Source organism: Saccostrea cucullata, unplaced genomic scaffold, assembly GCF_032062105.1.
Source record: "Saccostrea cucullata isolate Sc308-1 unplaced genomic scaffold, CSIRO_AGI_Scuc_v1 ctg112, whole genome shotgun sequence".
Lineage (NCBI taxonomy): Eukaryota > Metazoa > Mollusca > Bivalvia > Ostreida > Ostreidae > Saccostrea > Saccostrea cuccullata.
Window position 1 is genome coordinate 800,488 of NW_026939726.1, and position 20,518 is coordinate 821,005.

At 34.7% G+C, this 20,518-nt stretch overlaps 2 protein-coding genes across 2 annotated transcripts; both read right to left on the reverse strand.

Annotated features, from left to right (window-relative positions):
* Positions 1-16: 16 nt before the first annotated feature.
* On the reverse strand, positions 17-5,351 carry LOC134253764 (serine/Arginine-related protein 53-like). Its single transcript, XM_062736351.1, has 9 exons — positions 5,279-5,351; positions 5,020-5,094; positions 3,960-4,274; positions 3,816-3,869; positions 3,310-3,346; positions 2,290-2,341; positions 1,678-1,820; positions 746-871; positions 17-444 (listed from the first exon to the last, which is right to left on the reverse strand). Exons 2-9 carry the CDS (start codon positions 5,088-5,090, stop codon positions 352-354), a joined length of 891 nt encoding a protein of 296 aa, XP_062592335.1. The 5' UTR covers positions 5,091-5,094; positions 5,279-5,351; the 3' UTR covers positions 17-351.
* A 755-nt stretch (positions 5,352-6,106) lies between these two features.
* LOC134253765 (DNA-directed RNA polymerase II subunit RPB1-like) lies at positions 6,107-20,032 on the reverse strand. Its single transcript, XM_062736352.1, has 26 exons — positions 19,864-20,032; positions 19,248-19,517; positions 18,941-19,096; positions 17,447-17,728; positions 16,948-17,109; positions 16,548-16,768; positions 16,207-16,339; positions 15,955-16,079; positions 15,601-15,811; positions 15,210-15,419; positions 14,733-14,981; positions 14,512-14,601; positions 14,205-14,376; positions 13,823-13,879; positions 13,593-13,727; positions 13,227-13,437; positions 12,780-13,030; positions 12,478-12,683; positions 12,119-12,343; positions 11,757-12,003; positions 11,538-11,638; positions 11,315-11,419; positions 11,022-11,204; positions 10,671-10,874; positions 10,299-10,485; positions 6,107-8,917 (listed from the first exon to the last, which is right to left on the reverse strand). Exons 1-26 carry the CDS (start codon positions 19,942-19,944, stop codon positions 7,611-7,613), a joined length of 5,781 nt encoding a protein of 1,926 aa, XP_062592336.1. The 5' UTR covers positions 19,945-20,032; the 3' UTR covers positions 6,107-7,610.
* Positions 20,033-20,518: the final 486 nt, after the last annotated feature.

The following is a 20,518-nucleotide window of genomic DNA, read 5'->3' on the forward strand; positions in this document are numbered from 1 at the left end:
AATTACTATATATGTGTTTTTAATTTTTTATGTATATAGATTATCTACTCAATAAATAAAAATTAAAAGATGACAATTATGTACAACTGGCAGGTTATCAAAACGTAACTGAAAGCAACAGCTTAACAAAATTGTTTATGCAGATGGAAGCTTAACATACAGTGTCAATCCTTAAAATTTGTTTTGTTTTGTTTTTCTTTTCAATATGACAGCAAACACACAAAAATTATGTTTTAGTTTATGAAATAATATTTCTTCACTGTGTTTCTTAAATTGTTGCTATTTTAATGGTTTGCTTAGTCTCTCTAAAAGCACTGCAGCATCCTTCATCAAAAGGCAGTAAAACATTGTTCACTTTATCACTTCTCCTTCCAGTTTTCGTTGCCTTAGAGATTTCAGTCTCTCGATCCACTGATCCATCTTAACATCAGGGTCCACAAACAGCTACAATACACACCAAAAATAGGCATTATACATATATCTACTCTAAAGAGGTATAAGGTTAGCAGGGAATTACTTCTACATTGCTGATTTTTTCCTAATTTTTTCATGATTACTATCTTTTTTGATATCTGAAGGCTTTCCATTCAATGTTTTTTTTTACTAATTTTAATTAAGATAAGTATTTTTTTTTTTACTTTTGATCCTACTAATGTAGACAATTTGGTATTTCTTACATTTTACAATTATATGAATCTGTGTGTATTTGGTTTTTTTTCTTACAATGACTGTACCATGTACTCACATTGGAATGAGCAAGCTTTGATAAGTCATCCACCTCAAGTATTTTTTTCACTGCCATGTCAGGTTTGAACTCAGCAGCTGTACCAAATGAAAAACTCTCTTCTTTTGAACTTGTCTTATCTTTGTCCTGAAAAACAAAATTTCAAAAGGTTAAAAAAAAATAATTTCATACCAATTCACAAAAAATAAGATTTTACATGTACTTCAGAATGAAAACAAATTTAAATACTGAAATTGACCTAAACTTTCCTTGCAATAAAAAAAAAATGCTTCCAGATTCATAATAAATGATGAAAATCTTGCATTATTTTTAAACCTTCATATTGAAATATGAACATGTCAAAAAATACCTTGTAGTCTCAATATTTCAGATCTTATTCACATAATTATCACATAAAAATGAATAATAGAATCAGGGACCTATATACTATTGGGATAGGCAACTACCGCAAGTCTTGTGATATCTCGTAAGTCGCAGGATTTCGTAAGTCAACTTTAATTATATCTCATAAGCTATCGCATATTTGAGATCAAATCCTTTAATTATCTGTCAATAAAATCATTCAAGATTTGTTTTTAGCACGTATTATACTCCTTATCTTAGTAGTAATTTTGTTTTATGCAAAAACAGCCCATGCCCTGATCGGCCATGTTTCCGAGAAATCGCTGATTTCGGTGTTTGTTTTCTTTATATTTAAATTATACTATTATTATGCTTTAAATATCATTAATAAATCAATTCCAATACATAAAAGGAATAAATGATATAAATCAGAAAACACCCTGATTACTGGGAATAAATGTAGTTTGAAAAACTTGTAGTGTTGTGCGTGATGTTTTGGGTAAATAAACATGGCCATATAGGAGTTGCTTATCCCGTTAGTATATATATCCCTGATAGAATAAAAAGAAAAAAGATCAAAATAAACTTACTGTTCTGTTGGAGGAGAATGTAGACTGGACAAAAGAAGAACTCTCGATTTCCTTGACAGCATTAGAAAACTGTAGCTGCTCTTTGATTGATTTACTTTCCTTTGTACTTGTGGTCTGCTCCTTGATTTTCTCATCGGCTGCAGCTGATAATTAGGTGAGAAAAAAAATAAGTTGGTCATTTTAAAAATATCTGATTATGGTACTGAAAACATTGAAATTCCAAATGATATTTTTTTGCAAATGTGAAATTAATACAACAAACAATTTTATCTCTCCAATATACTGTATATTTACTAAGAAAAACGGGCTGAATACTTTGCTGGCTTTGGCACTGACAACAATGTGCTATTTAATGAATACCCCTAAAAGTCATTTTTAATTACAATACATGGCTATGGTGCAGAAGTGAGTATAGTGCTAAAATAACTCTATACCTAGTGAATGCACTTAATTTTGAATACGCCCATGTATGTACACGTACATACAGTATTATTAACAATTTCCTGGATTATATCATACTGTTCATTTCATTTAAAAATCAATGAAAAGAAAACCAAGTTTTAAAAAAAATTGAAAATTCATGTAAATTTGTCACTTAGTAGATGACTTTACCTGCAGCTTTAAGAGCCATTTGCATCCTGATCTGTGCCTGCTCAGAAGGTGTCTAAAAAAGAAGTATTTTATGATCATTCTGGAAGACTGGATTTGTATTAAAATCATGAAAAATTGTGCACACAAGAATCAAAAATCAAATCAAAATAAACTTAATGACCTTTTTGCACTGAAATCTATGTCTTAATAAAAAAAATTACATCTTCAACGTTTTTCATCCAATATTTTTTTATCCAAATAAAGCATGGAACAAAATAAGCTATAATTTTATATTTAAAAAAAGACACTTTAAAATTGTGACTAAGAAAAAGTTTCAAATTGCTACGCATAATCAATTATTTGACCTTTCTGCACTCACAAAATGTGATTTTTCTGGCATTAAAATTTTTTATAAGGAAGAAAATTATTTTAAAGTCTTAAACTTTTGCTGAATTTTAGCAGATAGGTCAAAGTTATCTGAAATATTAAGAAAAGAACATTAAAAGTGGGGATATGTGATGTAAATATTTAGGTATTACGAAAAAATTGTCAATTTTGAATTTTTCTGTTAAAATTGGCTAAATTTTTTCCTGGACTTTCAGAATATATTTCTATACTATATGCCATTAGAAATAATTTAACAGATATTTCAGAACACGCATAACACATTACACTGCAAAAAACAGCTTTGTGTGCAACCAGCATGGAAAAATAGGAATCTAAAATTAACAGTATTTCAAAAGGGATAAATTGATAATTTTTTTGTGCCACAAAATACAGTCCCTGGCTTAACCCTTCTTGAATAGAATTTGATTGCGGTTTTTGCAATGGATATAATTTAATTTGCATTGTAGAATCTAAATTCAACGTTAAAACTTAAAAACGATGCAGAATTTAGAAATAAAGGTCCAGACCAAAATCGACTCAAAAGCGCAGGATCGAACGTCCTTAAATCATGAAAAATTGTAAAGAATCAAACTTAATTTCCTTTAGAATTGTGAAATTAATAATCATTCTTTATTTAAAGTAGAAAAACCTTACCATGTCTGCAAATCCTGGAAAATTTGCACAGGGATCACTACAGTGAAAGGAAAATTCATTTATAAATACAGTTTGTCCGTTAACATAATCGACAGTTTATTAAGGTACCTGTAAATATTTCAACTTCAAAATATCAGACATTCATGATCACATCTGAATTTCATGAATACTCTGGAATCATTGTCAGTAGTGGACCAATGTCCATGGATTTTGTGGGTCACTTTCATCTATGAATTTACATCTCCACGATCAATTCTTTTGTCAATTTATTTATTCATTGAGTCCTCTGAATAGACGAATTACCCATGAAATTATGTCCCATCAAAAACAAAAAAATTTTGTTTAACTTACAAACATTGACCCCAATAAATTAAAATATTTTTTTTTGATAATTTCATCATAAAAATACAGGTATTCACTTTTTATTTCTTTCTTCAAGTGAGTCATATGTACTTATTTAGAGTTTCTGTAACCAATAATTATAACAAACTTTAGTTCATGCTTACTCAGTAGATTTATTCCTTGGACTTCTATCTCTGTGCCTGTCTCTTGATCTAGACCTAGAGAATCAAAATTAACAATTATTAATGCATTATTCATCATTCAGGTTTGAAAAAAAATTTGGTTGAAAATATGAATATATTATGAACCTTTTTGATCGATATCTGTCTCGACTTGACGACCTTGACCTGGAATATCTTGCACGGCGTCTGCTGCGACTGGATGATCTGGATCTTCTGTCCCGACTTCTAGACCTTCGCCTGGAATACCGATCTCTGCTGCGTGACCTTGACCTGTACCTAGAATCTCTATCAAAGCTGCGTGATCTTCTTCTACTCCTAGAACGAGATCGCCTGTGTCGTGACCTCTCTGGGGAAGATGATGGGGACCTTCTACGATGTTTGGACTTTTTTGATTTTTTATGCTTGGACGATGATACTCTGCTGTCACTGCTACTTACAGATCTGAACATAAATTAAATAAATTAAATCTGACTAAGCTTAGACTTTTTCATTTGGTACCGTGATTATTGCATAGAGGATCTGATTGTTGAACTTTATAAGCACAAATCTATCTATATCTCTCATTAAAATGACTTGATCCACTTCACATCTGATTACTAGTTAGTTATAAGACTTACAAAATATTATATTTTTAAATATTTACATTTGCAAATGTTTTCCTTTATATAACACTACTGAAAGCAATGCGTATCTATAACCGTATCAATACAGGTTCCTCGAACATCATAAACGTTCGCCGTAATTTCTCAGTGACGTCTAAAAGGGTTGACGCACATTCAATGGATTACATATATGCCGTTGAGTTTGGAAAACAAAACATTTCACGCATTAAAAATCATAATCAGGCAAATATAAAATATGAATACGGTAAGTCACAAATGTAAATATAAGTAATAAGGTCTCATTTTAATTTAAAACATCTATCAGGCTATAAATACGGGTAGGTACGAGATCAAATTCATCATAAAGCCCTTCGGGCTTTATGGAATTCAGGCTTTATGGAATTTGTTCTCATGACCAACCCGTATTTCTATCCCGATCGATGTTCAAAAATGATACCTTATTTCTTATTTCTTAATTAATAACAAGCAACACATGGTTTATAAAACTCATGATTAATAAACATCATTGAACACTAATGTTCTTTGATTATCACTGAATTGTATACTGCTTTATCCATACAAACCTAGATCGTGAATGTTTCTTTTTCTTCTTTTTTCGTTTCTTCCTATCGTCGTCACTATCGTATCGGGCCATTATGCTGTAATTAATTCATTGTTACTTTTGAATTTCCTCTGTTGCGTTATATTGATAAGTCTATATCCCTGTCATCTATTAAGACAAGGACATTTAGTCGATATTTTGTGATGCACCATTTCTTTTAGAACTTATTCAAATAAAAAAAATCTTTCTATTCAGACTAAGTACCTTTTTAAAAATATTACCTGTTTTCTTGCTTTTTGGTGTGTTTTCCATTGTCGGATGGCAGGTATTTGATAAGTTGTACAAGGTAAATTCGTACAGATAAATTTTGTTGTTGATATAGGCCTAATCAATTATAATTTTAAAAAAGAATTCAAAATGCACACGCATGCACTTGGGTTATGGTTTATAAAGTATATTTTATATACCTACTAATATGTAAGTAAATTTACACTATTTACTTCCTAGTATGTGTATATTCATAAACCAATAGCCAAGTACCTGTGAATCATTACATAAAATTGTATTCATTTAGGCCGAGACAAATAGACCTCTCACTAGTTGTATTGTTTTAATAAAGCTAAGATCTACAGAATTTATTGTTTAAAAAAATGTGGATTGTTTCTGATCAAATACAGCACTACTGAAAAATGCTAAAATTACATGTTTGCAATGCACATGTTATTTCCACATGAGCAAGACTTGCAAACTTTTCATGAAATACTTGTAGATGAAATATATGGAGATATCATATTATTCAAGCTCAAAAGCTTACTCAAACAATTCAATTCAAATCAAGAGCAGAGCAAACACGGAGCTCTAAAACATCAGATGTGGGATCAGGTGCCATGGAGGAGTGAGCATCCCCTGCTGAACAGTCACATTCCTATGTGTACATACTCCTTGTCATGATCACCCCCATTTCAAATCAAATACCCATTATTATTGACCACAGTTCAATCGAACCTTCTTCTTGTATGATCAAAATGCGATAATTCTAATATCATTTTCAATTAAAATATCAATTTTCTACTCAAACAGCAAACTGGAGAGAAAAAACAAGTACAAAATTACATTTTATAACCTTTTTATTTTAATCAAATCAGCAATTCTGTAAATAGAACATTTCACTTCTAAACAGAAAATGCAGTAAAAAACAAGTTACCTTCATATTTTAAAGTACAGATCAGTTGCTTGTTCAAATTCTAATTCTTTGATCAGAATGGACATTTTCCCAAATGACAAATTTTCTGGAGTTTGTAATTGCAAATATATCAGTGCTGGTAGCAAAAGGTGCTTTGAATGTGTTACATTTTACCACAAGTTACTCATATACATGTACTCAGTCTAGCAAAAATATTTCAGAAATAGCATAATGAAACATCAACTTGAATTGTACGTGTATAACTGAGACAACTTTCCTTATGAAAACACATTTTTCAATTCACTGTAAAATATACTTATACATGAATTGTACTTAACTTTACAAAACACTTCTAATGTTAGTAAATTAAAAATACAAACAAACTTAAAATGATGAATTTTTTCCAAATATTCAACATAACCTGTCAGACTTTAGCAACATACATACATCAATTTCTGTTCATGAAAAAATATTATCGATTAGAATAAAGCACTATCTTCTCTCCCCCCCCCCCCTTTTTTTTTTTGCAATAACAAAATACATGTACAGATGACATTAGTCAATCATCAAACATAGGTTTTATCTATAAATTCACATAAAAGCATGTAACTACAGATTGTTTCAATTGCACAAGATTAATACAAATCATCTAAAGCAAAGTAAGCATGAACACAAGTATCTCAATGCTCACCAAGTCATAATGACAAAAGGTGCATTTGTAAGGATTCATAATACAAATAACAACTTCTTGGATTAAAAATATAATAAAATCTATAGTCATATTTACAGTTGAAAAGTAAACACTGTACATAATATATTTTCTTCACAACAAATGAGACACAGACAAAATAAGGTGAAAAAATAATTATTAGATGTTTCATCTAACTCACTCTTTTTTGTTCTGCACCAAATAATGTATGAAGTCTATGAACATAAATACCAAAATATGATTACAGTTCAAATCAAGCATTGACAGTTTGTAACATGATGAACTTATACTTGGCATGAAAACAAACTAAAGTTTGCATGAACACTGTGTTAAGACTATTTACAGAAATGAATGATTCAAGGATGAAAATGTCTTGTAAATGATACAAAGTCAAAAAGGCATATTTTAATTCACAGAAAAAAATATGTGAAAAGAAAATTCAAACACATACATGTTTTTTTTTTTTTACCTCAAAAACAAATGATTTAATACATGTATTTACAACTTTCAGCTTTTTCGAGGCATTAAAGCTCCTTCTGATGATGATTATTTACAAATGAGTTGATATTTTTTACAGACGTTTGATACATGTACTTCACTACATTGTCAAACACTTCAACTCAAACGTGTATTGCCACATGTCTTGTCTTTATCAATCACTCTCGAAGATTATGCACCATGCACAGAATGTGTCTTACTCAGTTCACAACCTTTTAGTTTTTCACTGTGATCCAGGTGTATCAGGGGAATAACGTGAACTGGTAGGAGAGTATTGAGGGGATGTTGGTGTGTAGGTAGGGCTAGTTGGGGTGTACTGAGGGCTGGTGGGGGAGTATGAGGGGCTGGCTGGGGAATGCCTGGGGCTGGTGGGGGAGTATGTGGGAGATGTGGGAGAATACTTTGGACTGGGGCTGTATCTTGGAGAACTTGGACTGTACTCATTGATACTGTAGTTGGGAGAGGAGGGGGAATATGTTGGGGAGTTGGGGGTGTATTTTGGACTGCTGGGGGAATAGGAAGGACTTGAGGGGGAATATTTTGGAGATGATGGGGAGTACTGCGGGGAGCTGGGGGAATAGGAAGGGCTGGTCGGGGAGTAGGAAGGACTTGTAGGACTGTACTTAGGGCTGCTGGGAGAGTAGCTTGGGCTTGTAGGGCTGTAACTAGGACTTGTTGGTGAATAACTTGGAGAACTTGGGCTGTAAGAAGGACTTGAAGGGCTGTAAGATGGACTGGTGGGAGAGTAGCTTGGAGAAGTTGGGGAGTAACTTGGGCTGGTAGGAGAGTAACTGGGGGAGGTGGGAGAATAACTTGGTGAAGTCGGACTGTAACTTGGGGATGTTGGAGAATATGAGGGGCTTGTTGGGGAGTAGGAGGGGGATGTTGGGGAATAGGATGGACTGGTTGGTGAATATGAAGGGCTTGTAGGACTGTATGAAGGACTGGTTGGAGAATATGATGGACTCGTTGGAGAATAAGATGGACTTGTTGGACTGTAGGAAGGTGAAGTCGGACTGTAACTTGGACTTGTTGGAGAGTAAGATGGGCTCGTCGGACTGTAACTTGGTGATGTTGGGCTGTAGCTTGGACTTGTTGGTGAATAAGATGGACTAGTAGGGCTGTAGTTTGGAGAAGTCGGAGAGTATCCTGGACTTGTTGGCGAGTACGATGGACTTGTTGGTGAATATCCAGGACTCTGTGGTGTAGCAGCCGGAGAGGAGGGCACGTAGGAGGGCGAGGCAGGAGAGTAGCTGGGAGACATAGCTCCTCCTGGGCTAGGTATGTATGGACTGGCTGGTCCTGGTGAACCTGGTTGAGGGGACCAGGCAGGGCTGTAGCCAGGACTGTACCCACTCTCACTGGCAGCAGAGGGTGAGAATCCTGCTGCTCCTGGGGTCATGCCACTGCCCACTCCAGGTGACCAAGCACTGGCATAGGCTGGAGTAGCTCCTTGCTGCCAAGGTGTCATCTGAGGTGACATTCCTGCTGTTGGGCTTGCACCAGCTCCAAAGAACAAACCAGTGCTTACTGTAAATCAAAAGCAAAGGGTTAAAATAAGAACAGAAACTCTTTTAATAAAACATCTTAATATTTCTGTTGGTATCTGAAGGGTTTCATTTAAAATGTTTTTAACAAAAAATTATGAATAATTTGAATGCAGATTGTCAAAAACGGCCGCATTGATCCATTGAAAAGGGAAATAACCCAATTTTCTATTTATCCTGAAAATCGAGTTAGCTAAGATAGACGTTTTTATTAGAAAAAAAATATCTTTCTTCTAAATCTACAGTATTTTATAAGTTAACTTTTAAATTAATGTTTGGAATATCATTATTTAAAGTTGAATACATGTTATAACTAATTTCAGAGAACAAAACTTAAGAATTAGTAGATATTATCATTTTATTGAACAAATGACTATAAAAAAAAGTGTAGACTAAATCCTGCTTCAAAAAAAAAAAAAAAAAAGCCTGCCTGCCGCATTGAATTTTAATTTTTTTGGCCTGAGAAACAATTGATTAATTTTTTTTGGCCTTAATATACCGTATAACTGGACTCCAGGTGTCTTAATCGCAAAAAATTCAATTGCGTAAATAAAACGGAATTTTGTTGCGATCAGGATACTGGAAGTATATGTAAATAATGCCATTGCACGTTTTCAATCCTATTCTACAGGTAATTTACTTGATATCAACAATGATTGTTTTTCGAAAAAATAAAACGAATTCCTAAAGATTCAATATTTATTTGTTCCTACATTGTATTTCATGATTTATTTATATGAAACCCGAATTTGGCTATTCCGCGGCTTGATCGGGTCCTTCACCATGTTTACCAGATTTTTCTTAATCGGTATTCTGTTGAGAAAAGAATTTCTTGATTATATACACTCTTTATAATCATAAATGAAATTTCAGCTGGGAACTTACAAACGAACTTCTATAAATTAATTTCAAAGAAATCGTCTCGGTTTCAATTCAAAGTAATTGTGACTTTGTTTCTAATTTACCCTGTGAATAATAACCAATTAATTATAACAACACAAGGACGACCAACAGGTGTAGTGTCATCTATGTAAACACCCAATCAACAGCCCAAGGCCTTCCTTACAAGCGCAATCAAAACTTTGAGAGATAACATTCTGACACCGAGAGACAGGAGTAAATTTGCTTAGTTATATAGAGGAAAGGTTCATCGAAGCGTTCAAGCCATCGAGAGTCACTGCTTTGGTTTGTTCAATAAAAAATAAAAATAGATGATAAAAAAAAGACTTTATTGTCAAAGTGAAATCGCAAAAATTAAAATCGCAAAAAATAAATATACCTATTTTAGGAAAAGCATTAAAAACCAGTTATACGGTAAATAAATAAATATAATATATACTATATATTAAAAGACTAAGACTTACTTCCACCTGGCATTCCAGCTCCAATGTTGGTTGGAATCTCCATACCATACTTGCACTTCTCAGCATCAAGCAACAAATCAAAGCTTCCTGTTCCAATTCTAGCCAACTGACCCAGCATAATACACTCAGATACACCCTTCATTGGATCCATTTCTCCATGAGAGGCAGCCTCCATAAGAATGTCCACCTAAGGAAGAATAAGCCAAAATTTGAATCTTTTTAACTTCAAACATTTTTTTTACTTTTCATCATTTAGTAAAAATCATTATAATGAAATGTAAAAAGTGATTACAGAGTATTTTTTGAAGTATTTAGTAAAAATCATTATAATGAAATGTACATGTATTTTAAAGGGCAATGTATCAAACTTACCGTCTCTTCAAAGGAGCAACGAGCCAATGCCCCAGTTTCTTGTCTGTTGATTCCATGTCTTGTGATGGCCATCAGATGACCTTTAGCTGTCATGGAGTCACACAACAGAGACAAATGTCTATAATTGACGTAGGAACCGTCAAAGGAAATGACGTGGTTCATCTCCTTCTCAATGGACTTTCTCACAGCCTCTATCCCAAGGATCTACAAAAAATATTTTAAAATTCCAAAAATTGAATGATAATTTGTATATTTAATGTAATTTTATCTAGTTTTCATTACAAGTTGAAATTGTATTCATATTTATTATTTAACCATTCAATTGACTAAGCATTTTGCATGTTTACATACCGAGAAGACTTCCACAATGTCGTTGGTTGTGGATCTGATCGGGTCAACATCTCTCTGACTGAGGACCTTCATCAGAGCTGTACCATCAGTTTCCAGGATCCACTCCGCCACTGCCTTAAACTCACCCTCCTCTGTTATAAAGATTCTCTTCTTGTCCTCTGTGTTTGGCAAATGCATGTACACCTAGTCAGACAAAAATGAATTATATAACTGTAAACACTGTTGCAATGTAAATTCAAGATCAAACATTTTGTTCCTCAATATGCACATGTACTTAATTTAAATGACAATACCTTGGCAATTGCCTCAATTCCTTGCAATGTCATGTCTGACAAAAGATTGGCCTCAATACAACGCAGGAAAACGTCATCTTCCATTTTGTCTACAATTTCCTCCTCCTGAAAAATTATCCAAAGAATGTTTATTAAAAGTGGACATATTTTTATTCTTTTGAAAGACAATTTTAAAAAACCAGATTTAATACCAGGAATGCTATGTTGTACATTTTATACTTACATTATTCATTTTGCTCTCATCTGAGTTCATAATCCTGATACGAAGGACAAGTTTTTCAGCATTGTCATCATTGAAGATACAGTTCAGATCATCACCAAACCCTTAAAAAACAACAATAAAGCAACTCAAATCATCATGAAAAATTGTTTACAAGATTTTTCCATTCCAGTGAGGTCAGTTATAAACTCTCCACTTCCCTAGATCAGTGTATGAACTTACCAGCAGTAATCTTTTCTGAGATCTGTTCCATTGTAAGCTTTTTGTCTGTCATTCTCTTTCTGTCCAGCTCAATTCTCAGCAGCCAGGCAGATATTTTAGACACATCAAAGTCAGGCATTTCATAGTAGACATTGACCCACTCCTGGTCTTCAGAGATCACTGTGTTCTGAGGGTCAGGGTCATAGTAGATGGCAGTGTTAGCCGTCACCTTACGCAGAGTAGTGTGTTCCAGTCTGCACAACACATCCTACAAAGCAAAGATTTCATATAAACTTTAATATTTTTTTTTCTTCAGATTAACTTTCTTCCTGTCCAGATGGTTTCATGGCTAGTTATTTTCCTCCTTCTTTGTCTTTTCTTACCTTAGCTTTCTCTGCATCCCTTGCAGCCTGGCCAATCAGATATACAGTCAGTGATGGTGTCTTTGGTTTCTTGGAGATGTTAATGATCTCCTTCAGACGGGGCACACCAAGGGTTACGTTCTTGGCTGACACACCAGCGTAGTGGAAAGTGTTCAGTGTCATCTGAGTGGCAGGTTCTCCCAGAGACTGGGCAGCAAGGGCACCTACCATTTCACCAGGATGGACCTAAAATAATTTTTTTGTCAATTTTTTATTCTTTCAGGATCCTCTGCACAGAATACACATTTTGCAGATAATGATATTTACATGACCTATTCACTATTCTTATACATGTATTTAAAAACAAAATCTTCATTTACCTGTGCCTGCTGGAACTTGGATTCGATTTCTCCAATGAGCCATTCAAAGGCCTCAGAACTTAACCTGAACTCCTCTGTCACACGTTTTGCACACAGTGTAGATCTGATCAGACACTTGATCAGCAGAGTAGCGTTGGCATTAGCCTGGATACTAAGTCTGTCCTCTCCTACCACCACAACCAGACGCTTACACAGCTCCTCAATTCCTATAAAAATGTACGTTATAAGACTTTTATTTACGATAAAGAAGATTGTCTTTATTTGAGAAATGAACACAGTATAGTTCAGATTGGAACACCCACCTTCTACAACTTTGATGGGATGAAGATCAGTTGGTTTGTGAACGTCAATACGGAAGATTTTCTGAGCGTTCCAGATCATCCTCTGTAGGTTACAGGGTAGCACCACCTTACTGTCTCCCGTAGGGAAGATAGAACGGAGAATATCCCGATCTTCCTTTAACTGTTCCCACTCTCTGTCTAACTGAGACACTGCAATGGCATCTCCCATCAAATCTTTGATCACTTCCTCTGATAAACACTTCTTCATATTCCTGAAAGAAAAGATGATACCACATGGAATGTTATGACAGTAATATATGTATTCTACTTCAAACTCTTACATATGTTCACTTTTTGTAATGTTACAAGCAAAATTTCTTTTGTTGGAATAAATTTAATCTAATCTTTGAAATTTTCTCAAAAACTTCATATGTTCTATCAAATTTGAGCTGTTTTTCACCAACAAACCTTTCATTTGTTGCATCAAATTTGAACTGCCTATCAAAAGCCTTGTTGGAGGGCTTGAGGGTAGGCATAGTCTGGAACTCGACATGACATGCGTCCAGACCATCCTCTCCATAACGAAGCTGGACTAGCTGTTCTACCTGGTTACGTACAGTTCCGTCATATTTTACCATTACACTCTCCATAGCTTTGATCAGTCTTCTTTGAATGTAACCTGAAAAGGCATACTTTTTTTTAATTTGCAAACTTTTTCTATTTCATATTTTATGATCATGTTTAAACAATAGGTTTGTTCCGTATTGAAATGATAAAACTAAACACATTTTTTGTGACTAATTGTATCAAATTGAAATTTTTCTGCCCCATTACCTGTTTCTGCAGTTTTGACAGCAGTATCAATCAACCCTTCACGACCTCCCATGGCGTGGAAGTAGAACTCTGACGGTGTCAGCCCAGCCAGGTATGAGTTCTCTACAAATCCTCTGGACTCGGGACCATAATCATCTTTGATGAAGTGAGGCCAGGTATGAGTTCTAACCTACGGTTGAAAAACATGTTCCTCTCAGAGTTTCCGAAAACTATCGTCCTACCGGCAAAACCATAATCGAAATCCTTGATGAAGTGAGGCAAAGTTCTATGACGGAAACCAAATGGAACTTCCAAAAACGATCGTTTTTTTTCCTTCAACGTTATTGGTAAACACATGCAGTATATAGGTCATGAGGTGCAATACACAGAATTTCTACTGCTATTTATATATGCAAAATAACAACTTTAAATTTTATTGAGAAGTTTTCTTTTTCAAGAATTAACTTTTTTGTAATTAGTTGTTTCTTTCTCACAATATTTACTTGGGGCTAGTGAAACCTGGTGCCAGACATTTTATATTCCTGGTATCACCAGTGTTTGTGAGAAAAACATGTTCTTAATTTTGACAAAATATACGCTCTTCTCACAAGAAATAACTGTACATGTATTTACTTTCCAAACTGTCACTTGGTTTATTTGTTATCAGCTCACAAACCTGTGAAATGTTGATCTTGGATCCTTTGGAACCTGCCACCACCATAGCTTTGAAGTTGTTGTAGTCAGATAGAGATTTCTGGGCTTTGCTTCCTGTTTTATCTCTGGCATCATTCAGAATTCTGTTCACCTTTAAAATGCATTTATTGAAATTAATTTAAATACTTACAGTGTTACTGCTTTACAGGCATGAAAGATGAGTGCCAAGTTTTTTACTTTTTTTTTTCCATTACAGAACTAGATGTTAATATACTTTTCAATTTACCATGTTCTCAAAAGTCTGCCTGAGAGTGTTACCAGGGGTGGGTTCAAGGTCGTCATTGTGAGCCTTCTCAATCACTTCTATCACATCATGCTGCAAATAAAATTCACACAATTCAGCAATGATACATGTATATGCAATTTCTATAGCTGCTCTAAATAATTTTGTTTTTTTCATACATTATCTCTAAGTATCTATAACTAAAATTTATACACAAGCTTTACCTTAGCTTTTTTAATTGTATCCTGGATATCCAAGTAGGTCTGGGGGTCAGCAATGGTGTCCCCAATACCAATACTGTGTCCCTCCAACAACAGCCAATTGTTGACCAATGTCTGAATGTGGCCATACATGAGACCAGCAATCTCCCATCCGTACTCCAGGAAGACAACATGAGCCAGAGCCCCGCTAGATGTTCCCAGAGTCTTCTTACACAGAATACCACTGATCAACATGCCATCCTCAATCAGTACCTACAGAAATATATCAGTTCTAGGAGCTAATTTTCAGTCTAGTACATGTACATATGTAAGTTAAAGTATTTTACATATAAGACAACAAAAAATCCTTTACAATTAATAGATTGTTAAAACCACAAATACACATTCGAAATTAGCCACTCAAAACACTGAATTCATCTTTTCTCCATATCAACACTTTATAAACAAAACATGTAATTAACATTTCAAAGTTTCCCTTACCTTTGTGTCCCCGGGGGAGATCCACTTGTACGGCCCTTTATCCTCCTCGTCCGGGTGAGTACTGTGTGTTCTGATACAGTTGGTACGACCTGGGATAACCAGGGAAAACAGCTGCTTTCCTGTCCAAAGGGGCTTAGGTTTTAGAATGGCTGGTTGAGGAACATGACCATCCCATCGGGGTAAAAACATCAAAAGGTTCATGACTTGACCCTATAAAATAAAATCGTCATGCTTCAAGTACTCAGAATGGCAACCTGAATTTCTATAAAGCATGATTCAAGTTCTTAACTTTGTATGTGTTTTGCTATCAACATTATCGTTCTGACTAAGAAAATATTTTCCAGAAGTCACATCACAGTTTCTTTTTTATCTACAATAATATAATACACACCCTGTCTAAGAAGACATCCCTCTTGGTCATTTTTCTGACGGCAGTCAGTGTGTCCTGTACAATTCCCATGACAGGTCTGTTAGCCTGTGGGGTGATGATCATTCTGGGTACAAGGGCCAGGTTGGAGATTTCTGCCTTCGTTTCCAGTGACTGGGGCAAGTGGAGATTCATTTCATCCCCATCAAAATCAGCATTGTATGGTGTGGTTACACTGAAATAATATTATCTTAACAATAATTCACCAATCATGAACTTCAGATTATGACTAAAATTTTGACAAAGTAAACTTGTTTACGTGTTCATCTATATCAATAATGGGCCTTAATGTTATCCTTTACACCAGTGCTTCCATACCTAAGATTCAGTCTGAAAGTTGACCAAGGTAGAACTTTGACCTTGTGACACATCATACTCATTTTGTGGAGAGTAGGCTGTCTGTTGAACACCACATAGTCATTGTCCTGCATGTGTCTCTCCACCTGTTTACATAAAAATGTTCAGAACTGACGCAACTGCTTTCAAAAATTGAATATTTTAGTTGGCATTTTAAGGGAGGTAATGCTTTGCATGCAATTACTGAACATGTAACCAAAAATTATGACTGACCTTGTACCCAATTTGTAGATGGAGGTCACTTGCTTTGGGGTGAAACCTCAGATCAATTCTTTCACCATTGTCACGAATGATGTACTTGGCACCTGGGTACTGATTGGATCCCCTCCTCACAAGTTCTTGCATTCTGCATTAAAGATGAAACATGTACGAGAGAAATGCAGCATCTTTTCAAGTAGTTATTCTAAGCTTTTTTCTGTGTTTTTTTTTAAATATCACCCTTAATTAGACAGAAGGGAAGATATATTTTATTTTTTTAACTTTTATTAAGGCAATCACAAAGTATCACATAGTGAATTTCTAAGCTTGCGATGCATCAACTTTATTGCACAGACCTGTCAATATTAAAAGGGGTGACCAATTCTGGGAAGGTCATGTTCTGTGCGATGGATCGTGGCACACCCACTTGATCAATTCTAAGATTAGGGTCTGGTGTAATGACAGTTCTGGCTGAGAAATCAACACGCTTTCCCATCAAGTTCCCCCTGACACGACCTTCTTTACCCTTTAACCTCTGTTTGATAGATTTCAGTGGACGGCCAGACTTTTGCACTGCCTGAAAATGATAACATTTCCATCTATGACTATTCCCAATAAATATTCACTTTTTAAAAAGTTTGCATTGAATATATGAGCAAGTATTATGTACTTGTGTTCTGAATATTGGTGTATAGCAATATAAATACAAGTACATGAATATATACACTTTCATTAACAAAGTAGCTGGTGTCTAACCTTTGGCAGACCTGGCAGCTCATTGTCTACCAGAGTCGCGACATGGTACTGTAACATCTTCATGTCCTCTGCAATAATGTGTGATGCAGCTCCATTCTGTTCATTTCGCCGTAGCTGGTTATTTGCTTTAATGATGTCCGCCAATTTGTGTGTCAAGTCATCCTGTCAATCAAAGTTTATACACAGGTGATTATTTTTACATGAAACATTTTCTAAAATGACCTTCGACCTATCAAAATTAACTAGTTCATCCCCCCCCCCCAAATTAATGTTAAGAAAATTGAATTCACTTTTGATGCATTTAAACTATGAACTGTTAATATATACAGTCAAACTTTCATATCTAAAACTTGATGGGATGGAGGAGAAACTTCCAAATTTTGGAGGATTGTAAAAATTTGAGGTTAAAAATGCATAAAGATAATCTGACTTCCAAATCACTGACATTTTTATGTTATTTAAGATATCAGTATTAAAGATTCCTAAGTTATCTGTATACCTGATTTCTGGCTGATCCAAACATTACAACAGCAGGACGGACAGACAAAGGGGGCACTGGCATTACTGTCACAATCATCCAATCAGGACGAGCATATTTAGGATCCATTCCCAATACCTGACACTCTTCATCAGATATTCTCTTGAATATTTCGTGAACTCTGTCAGCTGTTAGTACAATCTTTTTCTCCTGCGAATCCTCATTTGTATCCTTCCACTCAGCTATCAGCTCCAGTCCTGTTCTCTTTATTTTAGGCTGGTATCGACCACATCCACCATGCCCCTACATAAACATTTTGTAAATACATGTAACGTGCTCAAGTGCCAAAAGACCAAAAAGAAATTCTTAGTTACACAAAAACAGAGTCATATTATAGATATCTTAAGAATTGAGGTCTTGTGTTCCAGTGTGTTCAGATCATAGAGTAGGATTTCTAGGGAAACTTACACATGAACAGAAAATGTTTTATATGTATACAGGTGACTCTCGATGGCTCGAACTCCGATCTCTCAAAGTTCTCTATCTCTCGAAGTGAACCTCCAGTCCCGTTTTTTTTCCTCTATATAACTAAGCAAATTTACTCCTGAACATTCTTAAAAACTGGGTCCCGTTACACATATTTCATTGAATTTTACTCTCTATCTCTCGAAGTTTTGTTTGCGCGTGTATACACGCCAATCAAGCGTAAAATTGATGCAGTCTGGACTTACCTGGAAACCGTGAAAGCCATGGGCTGGCATGGAGGTGTTAATTGGGTATTTACATAGATGACACTACACCTGTGGGTCGTCCGTGTTTTGTTATAATTAATTGGCTATTTTTCACAGGGTAAATTTGAAAAAAATCACAATTTATTTTGAATTGAAACCGAGACGATGATTTTTTTTTTAAATTAATTAATGGATGTTCGTTTCAGTAAGTTCCCATAGACTAATTAACTTTCATTATGAATAAATAGAGTCTACATAATCCCAGTATGGGAAATATTACAGAAGAAATTCTTTTCTCAAGGATAGAGTACCGATTAAGAAAAATCTGGCGAACATGCACTTGTGAAGGACCCGATCAAGCCACGGAATAGCCAAACCTACAATTGCTATTCGGGTTTCATATAATCATGCAATAGGAACAAATAAATATTGAATCTTTATGAATTCGTTTTATTTATTCGAAATACAATCATTGTTGTTGATATCAAGTAAATTACCTGTAAAATACGATTGAAAACGTGCAAATGACATTATTTACATATACTTCCGGTAAATGTAAAAGTAGAACTTCGACGATCGGAACTGAAAATTCCGGATTTTATTTACTTTCCATCTCTCGAACCCTTCGATCTCTCGAACTTTTCTCGCGGTCCCTTGAACTTCGAGAGATCGAGAGTCACCTGTATGTACTATTTTTGTGCTCTTTTTCTTCTACAAAGGAAATTTAAGACAGTGTCACACAGTCTAAGGAATTTTGATTTTCTGCAATAAAAACACATTATACCTTCTTTTGTTCTTCCTGTTCATCTCCAAGCTTGGAATCCATTTCATCCCCACCTTCACAGACTTTTCGTGACTTGCACAGATCATACACTGCAACCAGTCGTTTTCGAGGGTAGGCTTTGGACTTTGACAAGATTTCTTTAATTTTTGGGTTTGTCTGTTGAAATGAAGTTGAAAATTACAATTAACTAACAACATAACAGGACACCTTCACATTATTTTTACTGCACAAGTTTTCTTGTCTTATAAAAATTACTAATTATAATGTTGAACATGTAAATATAGATTTGTTACAGAACAATACTAACTGGGTCAACAAGAAGTTTGGAACAGAAGAAACAGACACATCGGAGCACTTTGATGGTTTTTACTAGGAAACCAATGTGGAACACTGGCTTGGCCAACTCAATGTGGCCGAAATGTCCGGGACACTCGGAAATGTTCCCTGCACATGTCTGACACCTAGCCGTCCTGTCAATCGTGCCCTGGCGAGGGTCCATAAGTCCGCCCAGCTTTGGACGCCCCCCTTCTGTGACTTCAGAGTATTTGATGCCGCCATCAGTAACTGACATACGTCTCTGTAATGGCAATTCTCATGATAGAAAACTATAACAATTTTTTTGAATTTTCTTTCAATAATCAAAATATATATGCATCAAAAAGACAATATGGAGTTCGGAATATGGACATCCTTGAAATTAAATCTCAATTTCTTCTTTAAATTACAAATCCTTAAACTTTCAATTTAAATTACCCATTACAGAAATGATCTTGATTAAAATGGGGATTCTGTATGTCCTCCACCAGTTTTTCTTATTCTCATCATTTTGTTTCATAAATATGCGTTATCTTTGGACCTACGTAAATTTAAGTCACCAGAGGCTGATTGCATAACTTTAATACTAGACCTATTTAAACACATACAATTTCATCTGGGCTCAATATCCCAAACTGTACTCTTTTTACATCTCGTAAAGGTGCGTTAGAATCTGCCGTGTAAGCCATTGTTTATAAAACACCACAATGACTTCGCGGTTACTTTCGCCTTCTGTAATGGCGAACCACAGACAGTAACCTCACAGCGAAAACTGTCGGGTATTTATACTTTTTCTATATCTGGGGTTCAGATATAGTAATTCAGGGGAACTACGTCATATTTTGATTTGTCTGGGTTTCTTACACGTTTAATGAAACGGGAACTTTATGACTTTAATTTCAAGCACCTTATAAACCACGAGGCAAGTTTTTCATTTTTTAAATAAAATTATGATTTTATATTTACAAATTTCAACTTTAAAAACCAAAGCAGAAAAAATATTTTAAGACATGTTTTAAAAAGTTTTCAGTGCCTTTATTCGATGCTCCTCGTTTATATCCATTCATAGAAAGGAAATCTCGCGATGAGTACCGAGAGACAAAATCATCCAGGGATCATTTCAAAATTGTGTAAAAACTTTTTAAAATATTGTATTATTTTGCATATTTTCGTGCAAGCATACGTATTTGTTTTTTAAAATTTTATTTGTCATTTATAAAGAAAAACTTACTAAAGACTGAAAATGGAAAACTTGCTTTATTT